Source organism: Daktulosphaira vitifoliae, unplaced genomic scaffold (assembly GCF_025091365.1).
Source record: "Daktulosphaira vitifoliae isolate Bord-2020 unplaced genomic scaffold, ASM2509136v1 Scaffold_2, whole genome shotgun sequence".
In the NCBI taxonomy this organism is placed as follows: domain Eukaryota; kingdom Metazoa; phylum Arthropoda; class Insecta; order Hemiptera; family Phylloxeridae; genus Daktulosphaira; species Daktulosphaira vitifoliae.
The window spans coordinates 32,550,197-32,564,216 of record NW_026099573.1 but is presented as its reverse complement, the minus strand read 5'-3'; the positions used below and the strand labels follow the sequence as shown (position 1 = coordinate 32,564,216).

At 31.9% G+C, this 14,020-nt stretch overlaps 1 protein-coding gene across 1 annotated transcript in view; it reads left to right on the top strand.

Annotated features, from left to right (window-relative positions):
• Positions 1–2,487: 2,487 nt before the first annotated feature.
• Positions 2,488–14,020, top strand: part of LOC126899860 (nephrin-like) — a 170,936-nt gene continuing 159,403 nt past the window's right edge. The window contains exon 1 of the mRNA XM_050675089.1: positions 2,488–2,948. Coding sequence (XP_050531046.1) covers positions 2,828–2,948 — 121 coding nt within the window. The 5' untranslated portion in view covers positions 2,488–2,827. The remainder of the gene's footprint in view (positions 2,949–14,020) is intronic.

Here is a 14,020-nt window from a genome sequence, read left to right as displayed (position 1 = left end):
ATTTTACTTCACTAATTTGTAATGATTTTTATGTCAAACAAGTAACTCCCACAGTTATTTTTAAAATTATTTAACAACACACGAGTTTGTCTCGAAATTAGTATCGAGTAAAATTTTAAATATGAGTCTTGTATTTAATTTTACATCATCGTAAATTATAATATCGAGGAGGCTTTTTATATTCTACAGTATTCATAAATTTGTGTTATTAATATATTAGACTGTTTTCATATATTTTTTAACTAATAATTGATAATAACAATAATAAAATTGATTTGCTGAATCACTACATTATGATGCATACGACCCCTTGCTGTTAAACGTGGGCGTCTCTACTACACGATATTATGTACTGGTTGGTTTTAATATAATAATATTTTCCGGTAGTAGATTTCTATTACCTTCGAATTGAATTATGGTTTTTAGATATTTAACAAGTAAATTAGTGATTGATAATACGAATTATGTATTGGCTAACCGTATTGCAGTGTTAGTTATAGCTCACACATGAGGGAAGGAAATAATTAAAATAAAATTAACACACAGATGAATATCACGGGCACAGCTAATTTTTAACCAGTAAGAAAAAATACCAAGAAGAAACAATAAAGATATCATTTCGACAAGATTGTTAATATTTCATTGATTATTGTATGCTAAAGCTAAATTGTTCCTTATAAATAATAATTTAATATTAAAAATGTGTACCCAAAAATTTTATTAATTGATCCTGACAAAGATGTTTAATGTTTTCGTTTTTGGATCTTTGCAATTGTATTTTTTTTTTTTTTTTTTTTTGGTTGTTGTTGGCAAAGTTTATTATAAATGGAAAATATTTAAAGTAATAATAAAAAAAAAAGTAATATAACAAACTTTTATGTTTTGTAGTTAAAAAACAGATTATAAAACTCATTTTTATTTGACATTTTTTTAAGTTAAAATTCTAATAAGAAGATTTATTATTTATTTTTAAAGCAGTTATATAATGCTTCAAATTAAAATATTAAATACATAATTAGATTCATACACTCTCGAGGTAACAAAATATCATTTTTTGCGATTGATGGCATATAAGAAGTAAAGTTTTATATTTGTGAAGTTTATTTTAAGTTTGGTAAACATTTTTTTCTTGAGTAATGAAACTGTACAAGTATCAGGTAAGTTTTGTGTATTAATGTTCATAAAACACAAATATATTTCTGGTATTTACGAAAAAAAAAAAAAAACAAAAATTATGAGTATCTATATTTTGTTTATTTATAGAAAAAGCAAAATTACATTATTTTAAATAGATATTATTTATTTAATGAAAAAAGTAAATATCTAGTAATTATATTGTATATATTTTGTAATTATTATAAAATCTACTGCAGATGTTCAAAAAAATCCGAAGTGGTCTAATAAACAACAATGTATATAAACTTGCGTTGCTTCAATATAAAAATTAAAAAGATGTTCTAACAAAAACTGTTGGTGCATACGTTATAAACTTTATTGAGTATTATGTATACTTTATTGACTTGTAAATTTACCTTTAGTGATACGCTTTTAAAAGTACTTTTGGGTTGTTTGAACAATGATTTGATAAAAACTCTGTTTTATTGAATATTTGTCACTCAAAAAATGTGATAAACATCTCAATATGTTATTAGTTTTGGTCGGTAACGATTTAAATAGTTTTATGTGGATAAGTAACATGATTTCAAGCGAATAAAGTTATCGATATAACAAAAGAGGTAAGTAAACATATAAACAACATTAATTAAAAAAAATGTTCAAAATTATAAACGATATCAATCTAAATAGCATTAAAAAGATTTTCCTTATATTAAAATTTTCTATTCTCGTTATTTTATACAGCCAACCGAAATGGGATTATTCTCCTTTTAACATTAAAAAAAACCACCAACCGATTTCCTAATTAGTCTTGATGTCAATTTGGTAGCTAGAAGAAAAAACAGTCAGCTTTGCCAGATATCATAAACTATAAAAGAAAATACATGATCATATCGGTTTCAATTAAATATTTGACATATTTGTTTTCTCGTGTACATTCCAGTCTGACTGAAAGTAAATTTCTTCAAAGAATTAGAACCTGAGGGGTACGCCGTAGGTAATTGTGGCGNTAAAAGAAAATACATGATCATATCGGTTTCAATTAAATATTTGACATATTTGTTTTCTCGTGTACATTCCAGTCTGACTGAAGTTTGCTTAAAACGTTAGACTGTTTAAAAAATGTACATATTTTTTATGTGAAATATTCTTTTATAAGTAAATTTCTTCAAAGAATTAGAACCTGAGGGGTACGCCGTAGGTAATTGTGGCGTATAACAAGTAATACTATTATTATAATGCCAACTGTCGAATGCAACTAGCGCCCGCCTATCGGTGATACGCCAGTGTCAGCTCTTGTTTGCTGCTGCCACCGACGGCGGCTATGAAGCGACCACGAGGAGGCGGTACGATGGCAACGGCAGCGACGCGGGTGTAGTGTTCATCTGTCGACGGTGTGCTCTCGACGTCCGGACCACACTTGTGATTTTCGGGTGTTGCGGACCGTGTGCGTCAAGACAAATGCGACTTACCCCGTACCGGTCGGACTGTTATTTTGGCGGCTGATCGTTTTTTGACGTCGTCTCGGCGGACCTCGTGTGATTTTTTAACGAAACCGTTTACAATCCAAGCGATGACTTGACTGCGTGCCGGCGTTAAAACAGTCCTTTTACACCAATCCCGTCACCGGCTCACGAGTCAAAAAAAACATTTCACGTTTAATTGACACGGTTTTAATTTAGTTTTTGGTGTCGCGTCGAAAAAGTGTGACATGTTTGTGACAGTTTTGGTTTTCGGTTGCCTGTTGGCCACCGCAGCGGCTTCGGTAGACAGTGGAAGCGGTGCTAGTAAGGATAAAACAGCAGGAGGATCGATCGTATACGACGATAAAGGTACGATTATTACCACAGTAATAACTATTAGGTGTTCCCTGTGTGTTTACGAATTTCAATAAAAAAAAAATTACATCAATATTACTAACGACCGCGCTCGCAATCAGCTTTAATCGTGACCATAGTATTCGTGTGATATCATATATGTTACATCGTGTACATGTGCATCATGTGCTATAAAATCGACAATTGTCGTTTATTAATATATAGAGATATCGTATAAATAATAGCGATGGCGAATAGTAAACATAAATATTATTCTTCTGCGTTGCGTTAAAGCCGTTTTGCTTTTAAAAAGACAACCGCCGCCTATTGTCGTTGAAATCCTGTTAATCGGCTATTTTACAATCGAGCTTCTGTCTGTTGAGATTAACAAAAAAACGGATTGCGCTTCGTAACGGCCAATAGTCGTCACAACTGTAGGAAAAAGGCTCGTCGAGAAAAAGTCAATCTGCCGCGACGCGCTGAAAAGACATCTCCGAAATTACTTTCAATATCATCATCGTAAGCCAGATACCCGTTACCCAAATATACCCTGTAAGGTGTCGGACTTAATGTCCAAAGTTTTCACGACTTAAGTCCGGCGGAAATACTGCTACCGCCGCCTTTCAGACTTCCGATTACTTTTTAAAATCACGCGTTTCCTCTCTCGACAAACAAAACGTTTATTGGAGCCAAAAAGTTTTGTTTAATTTCTTTTATAATAAGCTTTTCGCCGTAAAAACAAACTCAGTTAAATAAAAAAATAACTTTTGTAATAATTAATAGATACGTGCCGTTGATCAAAAAGTATCGACTCTATATTTAAGTGCAAATCCATCGCTTACCAACTACCGCCCAAGTACACACATCAACTAATGAATACTAAAACTTTGAGCGTAAAATATTTAATTAAACAACTTTATTTTACAATATCGATTATAATTCCTCTAAACTTTTAAGTTATTTCTCCTATATTTGTGACGCGTTTTATAATAGAATACTATTTTAGCATGTCATTTTAATAGCATGTTTCTCTATAGTCATTTTAAACATTCGCATAGTAAAATTATATTGTTCTGCAAAGTGATACTTATAACAGCTTTTACTATGCAGAATAAGTTTTTTATCTCACGGGTGAGAAACTTTTTAGTAACGTGGTCCGCCCTGAGGTTCCAAATTATTATAATATGCGAACTTTGTTAGACTTAACTTTCACTCAATGAAATTACTTCAACAAGAAATAAATATATTCTATACGATTCATTCTGTTTCACTAATTTATTGTATTTATTATTTATATTTTATTATCTAATAACAAATGTACGATTCCCTATAGTATTTAATTAAGTACAAATAAACGATATAGGAAATGTAAAAAAAAACTAAATTTTCGTACACTCTATATGAGTATAAAATTCAGTAACCAACATAATAATTGTACGGTCAAACAATTTTTTACGTGACGAATATGTAAATTCAGTTTTCTTAATAGTCAATACCGTAAACTAATGTGAAATAAAATCGATTTAATTCAATTCCAATGTATTATATTTATTATTAATTAGTTAATAAAATACGATTGTATAGTAAATATTTGATTAAAGTATATTTGTTATAGCAAACATGTACCGTTTTCAATTATTGTAATTATTTACAATCGAACTTTTGTCAATTCTTTTTGTTTTGCATACTCAAATAAATTCGCAGTTTGAATTTGTTTATCATTAGTTCAATAGTGACAAATTTTTATGTACGTGCATATATTTGAAATATTTTGGACATATATTTATAGGATTTTTGATTTGGGTTACAATTAAATTGTAATTCGTAATCAAACACATAAAATGATAACGTGACGGATGTTCAAATACGACGATTTCGGTTAGTTTTTATAAATTTGAACTAATCCAAAGCGTCGGGAATGTAATGTTGTAGCAATTGTATTGGATACACCCCATTGAAGTGGGGGGGGGGACGTGTTGAAATTTATACCTTTATAATTGATAGTGTTCAATTTGTATACGTCGGTATCATTTGAAGTCATCTATTGAAACGACCAGTTAATGTAGTAGAGAACAGGAATCCATTGATTTGTCGTTTTCTCTAATGTTTAATCAATCGGCACACTAGTTACTTAAAAAAAAATTACCTTCCTCACATATTCGAAGCTCAACAGTCCGTTTGTATTTAAAGTTGTCGTCAAACAGATATGACTTAATTTTTATTTAAACAACCATGGAAACGTTTGCATAGGGTAATTAATTTGCTTTTATCGATCCGATAACACCGATATCGTTTTACTGAATTTAATTTATGCCGCTGTCAGTGTCATTTATGGAAGACTAGTCCCGGGAACCGGTACCGTAAATAGCGAGCTGGAGCAATAAATTATGTCGTTTGATTTCACGGTTTCATTTATTTACTACGGTTTTTTATGAAATTCTCTGAGACGGCGAAACGTTTAGGCAATATCAGGTCGCTCGTGTGAATGCCACCACTACGATGGTCATAAATATTATTGCTTCTATCAATGTGAATTTTTTTCCTACCTGTGGCTGTGCTGACGCTATTAACTGTTGCCATAATAATGCCATTACTGTCATATCGATTGTAGATTAGCCCACGTGACCTTATTCCGAAATAATAATTCAAAAATGTGTATAGAACACGGTGAGCGTAAAAAAATTGAATATTCCGCTAATTTACATGGTCCGTACAAAATGTATTTGCTATTGATTAATACGATGGTTCGTCCGTGGATAATAATTTTTTGTTAATTATGATTTCGTTCCATTTGCTCTCATGACCGTTTCAGTTATTTACAATAATCGAACAGAAAATCGACAGCTTCTTAGATCATTGTTCCGATAAGCATTATCCAGTATCATTCAATTTTCAATGAGTGTTTGGATCAAATGCAGGTTTTAATTCTACATTATACGTCAACGTCACTTTTTTTTTAGAACTGCCCATTTAAATATTATCGATTATAATGCGTTCAGTTTTAAACTGGTTATTCATGTCGAACAGATGAAAAATTTCAGTTGATGTATAATATCCTCCTCAGATTTCTTAATTTAATAAATTTAACTTCAATATAATATACCTATTATCGGTGTAGATTAATTTAAGTTGTCCTATTATGTGTTTACTGTAAATAATGTTATCGAGTGGCTTAAAATGAAAATCAAGTATTTTTTCATTGAAAATGCACACGAAATTAAATGCCAGATTAATAGCAAGTACAATAAAAAATATTGCATTATTTTTCTATTTATCTATCTAATTCAATAAACATTTAAACATGTCTTTTGACGTTTTTATCATTATTTTAGTTTGTTCATGCGTCGCCGTTTATTTTTTTTACAGAAACGTAATAACCGCAGTACGTATTATTACAAAAGAAGATTACCATACTTATTTTTACCGACCATTTTATCTCTAAGATGTTCAAAATACCGTTTGTAATTTACCACATAGGTTTTATTTATTTATTGTCGTTGTTGTTGTTTGTTTATCTCCGAGAACATTAAAAACAATGAAATACCACGTTCACTTTCACAATACTGCAAAATGAAACGTACCGTTTTGTTGGGTGTCATTTTTGAATTTCTGTTTTGACCAACAAAGGCTAAAACGGTATCGTTCAAAAGCCATGCAATCAATTACAGGTCTTGCCAGTCATTAATACTGACAACTATAATAAGTCATCAAACATTGTGTCTCGTGGCGTTAATGCGTAAAACCTTATTCGTCGTCCTCTGTGTGGTTTGTTGTTGGCGGATACTTAAATTAAAAGCTCTTATCCGACAGTGTCAAATACCGCAGAATTTTTTTCCCAATAAAAAACCGAATTGGCAATATAAGTGAGCAAATAATGAAACTACAGTCGCCGAAGAGCTTATGCCTTTGTTTATTCTTCAACGCCGTTTTTCATTCGGTAAATAAATGATTTTTTTAACAACTTCCGAACGTCAGAAAAAGTCTCGGCATTACCATGAAATGTGTAATGTGTAAAATGTACTAATACATTCGTCACTATTCTCATAGTTACTTTTACCGTTCAACTAATGATTTTACATATTGTGCATTGCCCGCACTTTAACAAAGAATGAAAAACGAATATTCGATTTTCTCAAGCTAAAACAAACATTGATATGTTTTTAAATTAAAATAATTACAAAATATGTTTACCGTGTATTATTATAGATTTCCGTGCTCGATAAATTCCTTTTATTTCCCATCGAATACACAGGTTCTCTGGTAGTTTTAATAAAAAATGTGTTATTATCTTCGGTCACTGAAAGAGCGGTCAAAAGGGAAACGCTATTTGATATGAAATCTACAACAGCTTCTATACTTATTAATATTATCTCATAGGTTTTAACATTGACAGCCTTTTAATCTATTAGAAATAAAGCGACAAAAAGACAGACCGACATTTTAAAGGGACATCGAAGAAATCGAAATCTGTGTTTGGTTTCGCGCGTTTCCCCTGTGAATCGGCTGTAGAAAAAACGACTGCCTTTCGCAACACTGGGGCGACGGGGTTACTTTTTATTTGGCGTGTTTATAAAAAAATATAATACGAGCCGCTCTCTTTTTGCGTCTGCATAACGGTTTAACTGCGGTAAACCTTGTGGGACGATTGTGGCGTGAAAAGGTCTCTTTATAGTGTAAAAATATCACGTGCGGCCAATAATCTCGCGAGACTTGGTTTGCTTGAAGTTGATACTTAAAACGGTTGTATTTTTTGGGCCTCTGTCAGGCCGGACGATGAGACGTAAATAAACCGTACCGGTAAAATGCAAATTAGCCTGGGCTCGTCATACTCATGACCTTATTTATAAACGTATTAAAAAAACTGTCGTCAGTGCACAATAAATACACTGGCAATATATGGGAGGGCACGTGATTCGCTTTAACCGACCAACAACGGACTGGGGTTGACGAACTGTCTTGTAAACATTCATCTTCAAAAAAATATATATATATATAATTAACTTTTAATTGAATTCTAGTGGTGTTACTGTATATTTTTGTACTCGGATTCATACATACGACACGAACACGCTTCTTTCATTGTGTCATTATGTCATTTTGTTTGTTTAACAGTTTCAATAAGCAGTATTCTTTTGTCAACCGCACCATTCAGTTTTATTTCCAGATTTTCGATGTAATATCATCTGGAAACAATCGTCGTCATTGAAATAACAATAATAATAAAGTGTAAACTCGCGTAATAAATTGTCAACAAGGGCGATGGCGGAGAACAAATACAATTCATATAGCAGCTAAGGATCAGTTATAAAGCAAAAAACACATATGCAGCTGATAACAAATAGTAAATAAACGTATGAGAAAATTTGTTGAAACACATTTTCGACTGGGCAATAATAATGTGTTTCCATTATAAATTTTATAATTCATGACCACTTCCTTTTTTTTTTTTTTTTTATCAAATTATTTATACGAACGCTTTATTTTCTTATTGATCCAAAAAAAAAAAAAAAAACATAAGAAATTCTGTAATAATTAAAATTTTTTTTTCACGCGAATACTTTTTCTTTCGATAATATTCTAATATTTTTTACATTTCAAAACAAATGGGATTTATTCTATTTAGTGATTATGAGGGAAAGTATTAATGTGGCGGCGGCGACGGCGACAACTTAAGAAGAAAATGATTTTACCCAAAAAATAATCAGCTCCATTGTGTCCTATAAATGCGTCGATTACACTTTGTCATAGATTAAATACTCGTGTGCATCTAATCTATGATTGTCCACTACAATTGATATCTTTGATGTTCATGTCATAAATCGTTGAAACGCGATCATTGTGTTTTAAAAGGACATTTAGGACTCGGTAGACATGCACTAAAATTTACACACTGTAAAAAACAATTATACTCTGTACAATGAACCACGGGGCTTACTGTACTGTTACTTATTAGATCTTCATTGTGCCGTTGGAACCAATCACTTATTTCCACAATTTGTCTTATTGACTTAGTGGTGCTCTTCACCCTTCAAACAACACCGTTTGTTTATAGAATATTGTCTGTTCTTGTCTTGTCATTTATTTGTGTTTTATGTATTTCGTCTACGGTTCACACACTTTACACATCTTCTGTCTTATAGCTAAACAGGAAACAATACATACGTTTTTTTCATCTTTTTAGTTTTACTTTACTACAAATTTCCTTTATGCTCCATCAATGTAGTTTCATTGGTATTCGCTTATCGTAGAAAAACTTGTATTCAGTACCATGTGTCTAAAATGTAATATGCACAAAATACATGATCCACTGAATACTTTACCAAGCGATCCGTGGAATAGTTTAACGGTTTTATTTTTCACTTTTAACAAATATTGCAATATTTTGAAACATACTTAAACATATTGAAAGTATCACATACACATTATGGTGGTCCTTAATTTAACCAACTTTCAAAACTCGAAAGGGAGTTTCCGCATTTTGTTCTTTGTGGTAAATAAAACTTTTCGAAAATTTTCAGTGTTCCAGGTTAACCCCTTCACGTGCCACAAAGAGGGTAAAAATTTACCATAAGAGGTAGAAATATAGTTTTTTTGCGTGTATATTTTTAAATATTTACGATAACGGAAAGAAGTATAGAATTAATGTTGCGTAAAAATAAAAAACAAACTATTATTTTATCATTTTTGAAAAAAAAAATTATTTTTTTGTCAATATTTCTTTCATTATTGAGAATGCATCAAAATTGAATATTACCAAATATATTTTAAAAAAGTTATGTATAATATTTTCTTAAATTTTGAAATTTAATCGTAAAATGTAAAAAATCCCTTAATTTTTTAAAACAAATATTATTTGACTAGATGCACGATATACCAAATAATATATAAAATTTGTTTTCGAATATAAAAAAGAAAAATTTTCTTTGTGTAAAAAATTTCGGAAACTGAGGAAAAAGTACGGCAGTGCATTGGGAATTAAACTAAAGTGTCTTGTTTCCGGGGCGAATGTTTTTCCATCTGAGGTGCCCCGGTCCCTGTAAATTATTCCTGACATTTTTGTAAAATCATAAAAATTTGAAGAAAAAAAAATCAATTGCTGTATATGATACTTAAAAGGATTTGGAAATATCTGAAAAAGCTAAAGCGTTTGTCTTTGACACGCATGTTAAATAAATTAATATTATTTTTCGTTGGTCGATATCATATATTAGAAATTGTTTTGCAATCCGTTTTTTTTAATCAAAACGGTCAATGATACAAAAATGTATGTAAAGACCTTTTATTTTGCTAACATGTTTTCCTACAAGATTAATTCTATACATATATGGGTTATATTTAATATTTAAAAATATACGCGCAAAAAACTACATTTCTACCCTTTTTTGTAAATTTTCAACCTCTGAGGCTCGTGAAGACATTAATATACAAGGACCACCCTAATGTAATTCATCGCGCATTTTCAACGATATACATTATAATAAAATATTGTGTAATTTAATAGAAATGGCAATAAAAATTGAAATTTTATCAATATTATTATTTTAATAATACAAGTTATTTCACATGAAAAATAATACAATTTTTAATAAATCCTATTTAACATATTTTGGATTTCAACAATTTGTTGAACTTGAAACTTTTTTTATAAAGTATAACAGCATAAATTTTATCTTCGAGAAATAATGAGTTTTACATTAGATACGCATGTGTTTCGATAGATATTTTTTTCGGGTAATCATAATAAAAATTTTGTTTGAAGAACATATTGACAAGTGTATTTTCCATTAAACTTAATTCAAGAGTAGCAAATAAATATTTTTTTAGACTATCTGTTATGAAATTACCGTGTATAAACTTGATGAATAATTGTTTAATTATGTTTACAATAATTGTGTTATCCGTATCTGGTTACTAACGTTCAAGTGTCTTGGAAATATTAGAATTTAGACTGCGGTGGCAAATATTGTTTGTTGTGTTTTAATGGGATTTAGCTTCAACGAGCTTTCAATTGGGATGCGATTTTGAAGTCTAATGAGAAATATGATACTTTCTTGGGTCGATGCATTTGGCAGATACGTTTGTTGGGATTTTCTCATTTTGCACCTAATAACATCATTCCAAACTGTATAAGTATTTTATTTCACGGATTCACCTTTCAGTTTCTGATTTAAGAGACACGCCGGGACGACGCAGTAAAAGTGCTCAGTTCCAAAGCGGTCGTTAAAGACGTTAGATAAGACGGCTGCCACGTGACCCAGAAAATCCATTAGGTTAAATGGATTATGGATGCTCTATTTCACCCACACGTTGTCCAGGGCACGGTGTCCGTACACTTGCGACAGCGGTGAAATGAAGACGCTCCGCCACGGCCGGTGAATACATTATTATTACTTGCTGACGAAACGATAGCCGAGTAAATAGCAGCGGACGCGTTAAAAGCCAAAAACGCGGCAGACACATCGCCCTCGGCCTTGTCCCCGTCGTCGTTCGGGCCACACGCGCAATTAAACGACGAGGGGAATGACCACCGCGCAAAGTGACTCTGTTTTCTTACACCGAGTTTTGTCCCGTTGTTGATTGGGATGGAACGTGACGTCTGACCGTAGCGCGTCGATCACGTACCGGTGGCGACACGAGTCACCCGAAGCCTAAACAAGTGCAACACTAATAGACGAGGGCGACAAAAGCTTATCACTCGTAGCCATCGCTAACGTCGACCGCCAGTGACCGACGGGGCCGTGACTAATGTAAAATGATTTCCTAAGTTTATATAGGTGTTATTGTTATGGGAGTTTGACACGTGACTCAGCGTTCAATTACTAAATCTTAAACTTCAAAAAAATAAACACCAGGAAAAACTACACTAATTCGCACGTGTATTCAATATCGGCAATTTTGTAATTGGGGAAAAATATTATTTTTCTCCAATGCACATCTGACTGATAACGTTGTTGTAGTACGGTAATTATTTTCAGAACGGAGTAGATTAAATCGAGTTTCATTGACGATCAGTTTTTTACGCGCGCGTTTACCTTGTTGTTTATCGATTGTATTTTAGTTCCTAGTGTTACCGACAATGGCATAATAGCAGAAACGGATACTAGTTTATACGTGGTAACCGAAAAACCATAATCCGACTTTGGGTAGTTTTAACTGTGCGTTTCAAAAATTACTATGATTGTCACGTTTTATGGTCTCTGTTAGATTGAACTAATACGCGTTTAGTCAAATTTGTCAAATTATCCATAAGAGACTGCGACGTATGAAATTGGTCGGGCTATATAATTTCATCGTTGAATTTGTTAAAAATTATAATTTCGTATTTTCATTAAAATGCAAAAGTATTGCAAAACAAGTAAAGTTTTTCCATGAACACATTCACTCTCGAATGTAATAAGCAGATTTAATTTTTAGTAATTTTTTCAAAAGTTTATGTAATTTAGTTTTGGAACTTATTGTACGTTTAAATTAAAGGAAAAATGTTATTTTGTTAATAAATTAGATCAGAGCCATGTAAAGCTAAATATTATTATAAATTATTTAAAAATGTACGTATGCCTAATACTATAACTCGAAAAAACAATTACTACATTTCTGTGTACCGTTTTTCCTAAACCGGGTTGACTTGTACTGCAAATGTCATAAATGCTTATTTACTTAAGCACACTAATGAAATTCAAATATTTTATTATTAAGCTCTCTAACTTTGGGGTGGATTTATGAGATGTACGCTATTCGTATAGCTTTTGGTAGACTAAGTTTTGACGTAATATGGTAATTATGTAATAATTATCACTAATATGAATCGCTGTGCAATTCACTTGTTTAAGTGATGCTCAAGTATTTCTACGTAGTACTACGAATGGTAAAAAATATGAACTTTGATGTCAAAAAGCTAATACACAGTCGGGGGCCGTCATAAGTCGACTACTTGAATGTTCTGCGAGTTTGTCGAGTATTCACTTAATGATGGCTTTGGTTTCTAATCAAATCCAAAAAAGAAAAACGGATATGAATGACTTAAAGGATTACATTTTACACAAAATATCGAGTTTTTAATTAAATTTCTGAAAGTTAATTTTGTTTGTTGCGTTGAATTTAGACGGAACCACTACTTTTGACTGCATACTGTTTTGTCGATTAAAAAAAAATAATTTATTATAATGTAGAAGTTTACGCGTGAATAATATTTCGAAAACCATTTTGAATCGCACTACAAAGTGGTCGTTTTCGGAGTTACTCGGCAATCATTGAAATTGTAATGCACCGTAGATTCTTTTAATTTCCACGTTATTGCCGCTTAATTTAAATGAAAAGTTCCGGAACGGTGTAATCCAAAAGTTTCAGGTCCACGTACAATTACCATTTTATTAGAGCTTAACCTTTGCCGACTGGCGGCACGAGGTTATTTTGCCGGTAAATTTGCAAACGGCCCAATATGTAACGTCTTGCACATCATTAAACGATTCGGCCAAGTCTAAGCTGTTGCCATTTCGTATGAACCGTTATACTCTCGATGAAATGACATTATCGCGTTGTGCATTTTTTTAAACGTGTACTCGACACACGTCCTTTGGCCCCAACTTGGAATTCACGCGGTCGCTTGAGCTCGACTGTTGTTGTTATTCTCGAAATGAATAATCGTTGGGCAATTAAACTAAAACTTTTCATTACTCTAGAAAATAACAGCGGATAGGGTTTCTAACGTTAAATCGCTATTATTATTTTTATTGTTATCATAATTATTACTTCGGTCATAGTTCATTAAAGAAGAGCATTTTTCTGAGACACGGTCTACGTACAAAACGGTTTATAAATCATAGAGTTTGAAAAGTTCTGCAGGCTGAACAAGCGAAATACATTCTTTTAGAAACATTAACAGCTGCTGCTGTTGGGTAGCGTATGGCAGCAGAATTAAAACGACTTCTATATTTTTTTTTTTTCACACGCCCGCTAGAAGTAATAAATTTTTCTAACCGTTCAGTTTACCCGGCAAAAATTGTATTTATCTACCCATTTATTTCGATTTGTTTCAACTATAAATTCCAACATCAAGATCGCGATACCTATATTAGTAATGGATTTAA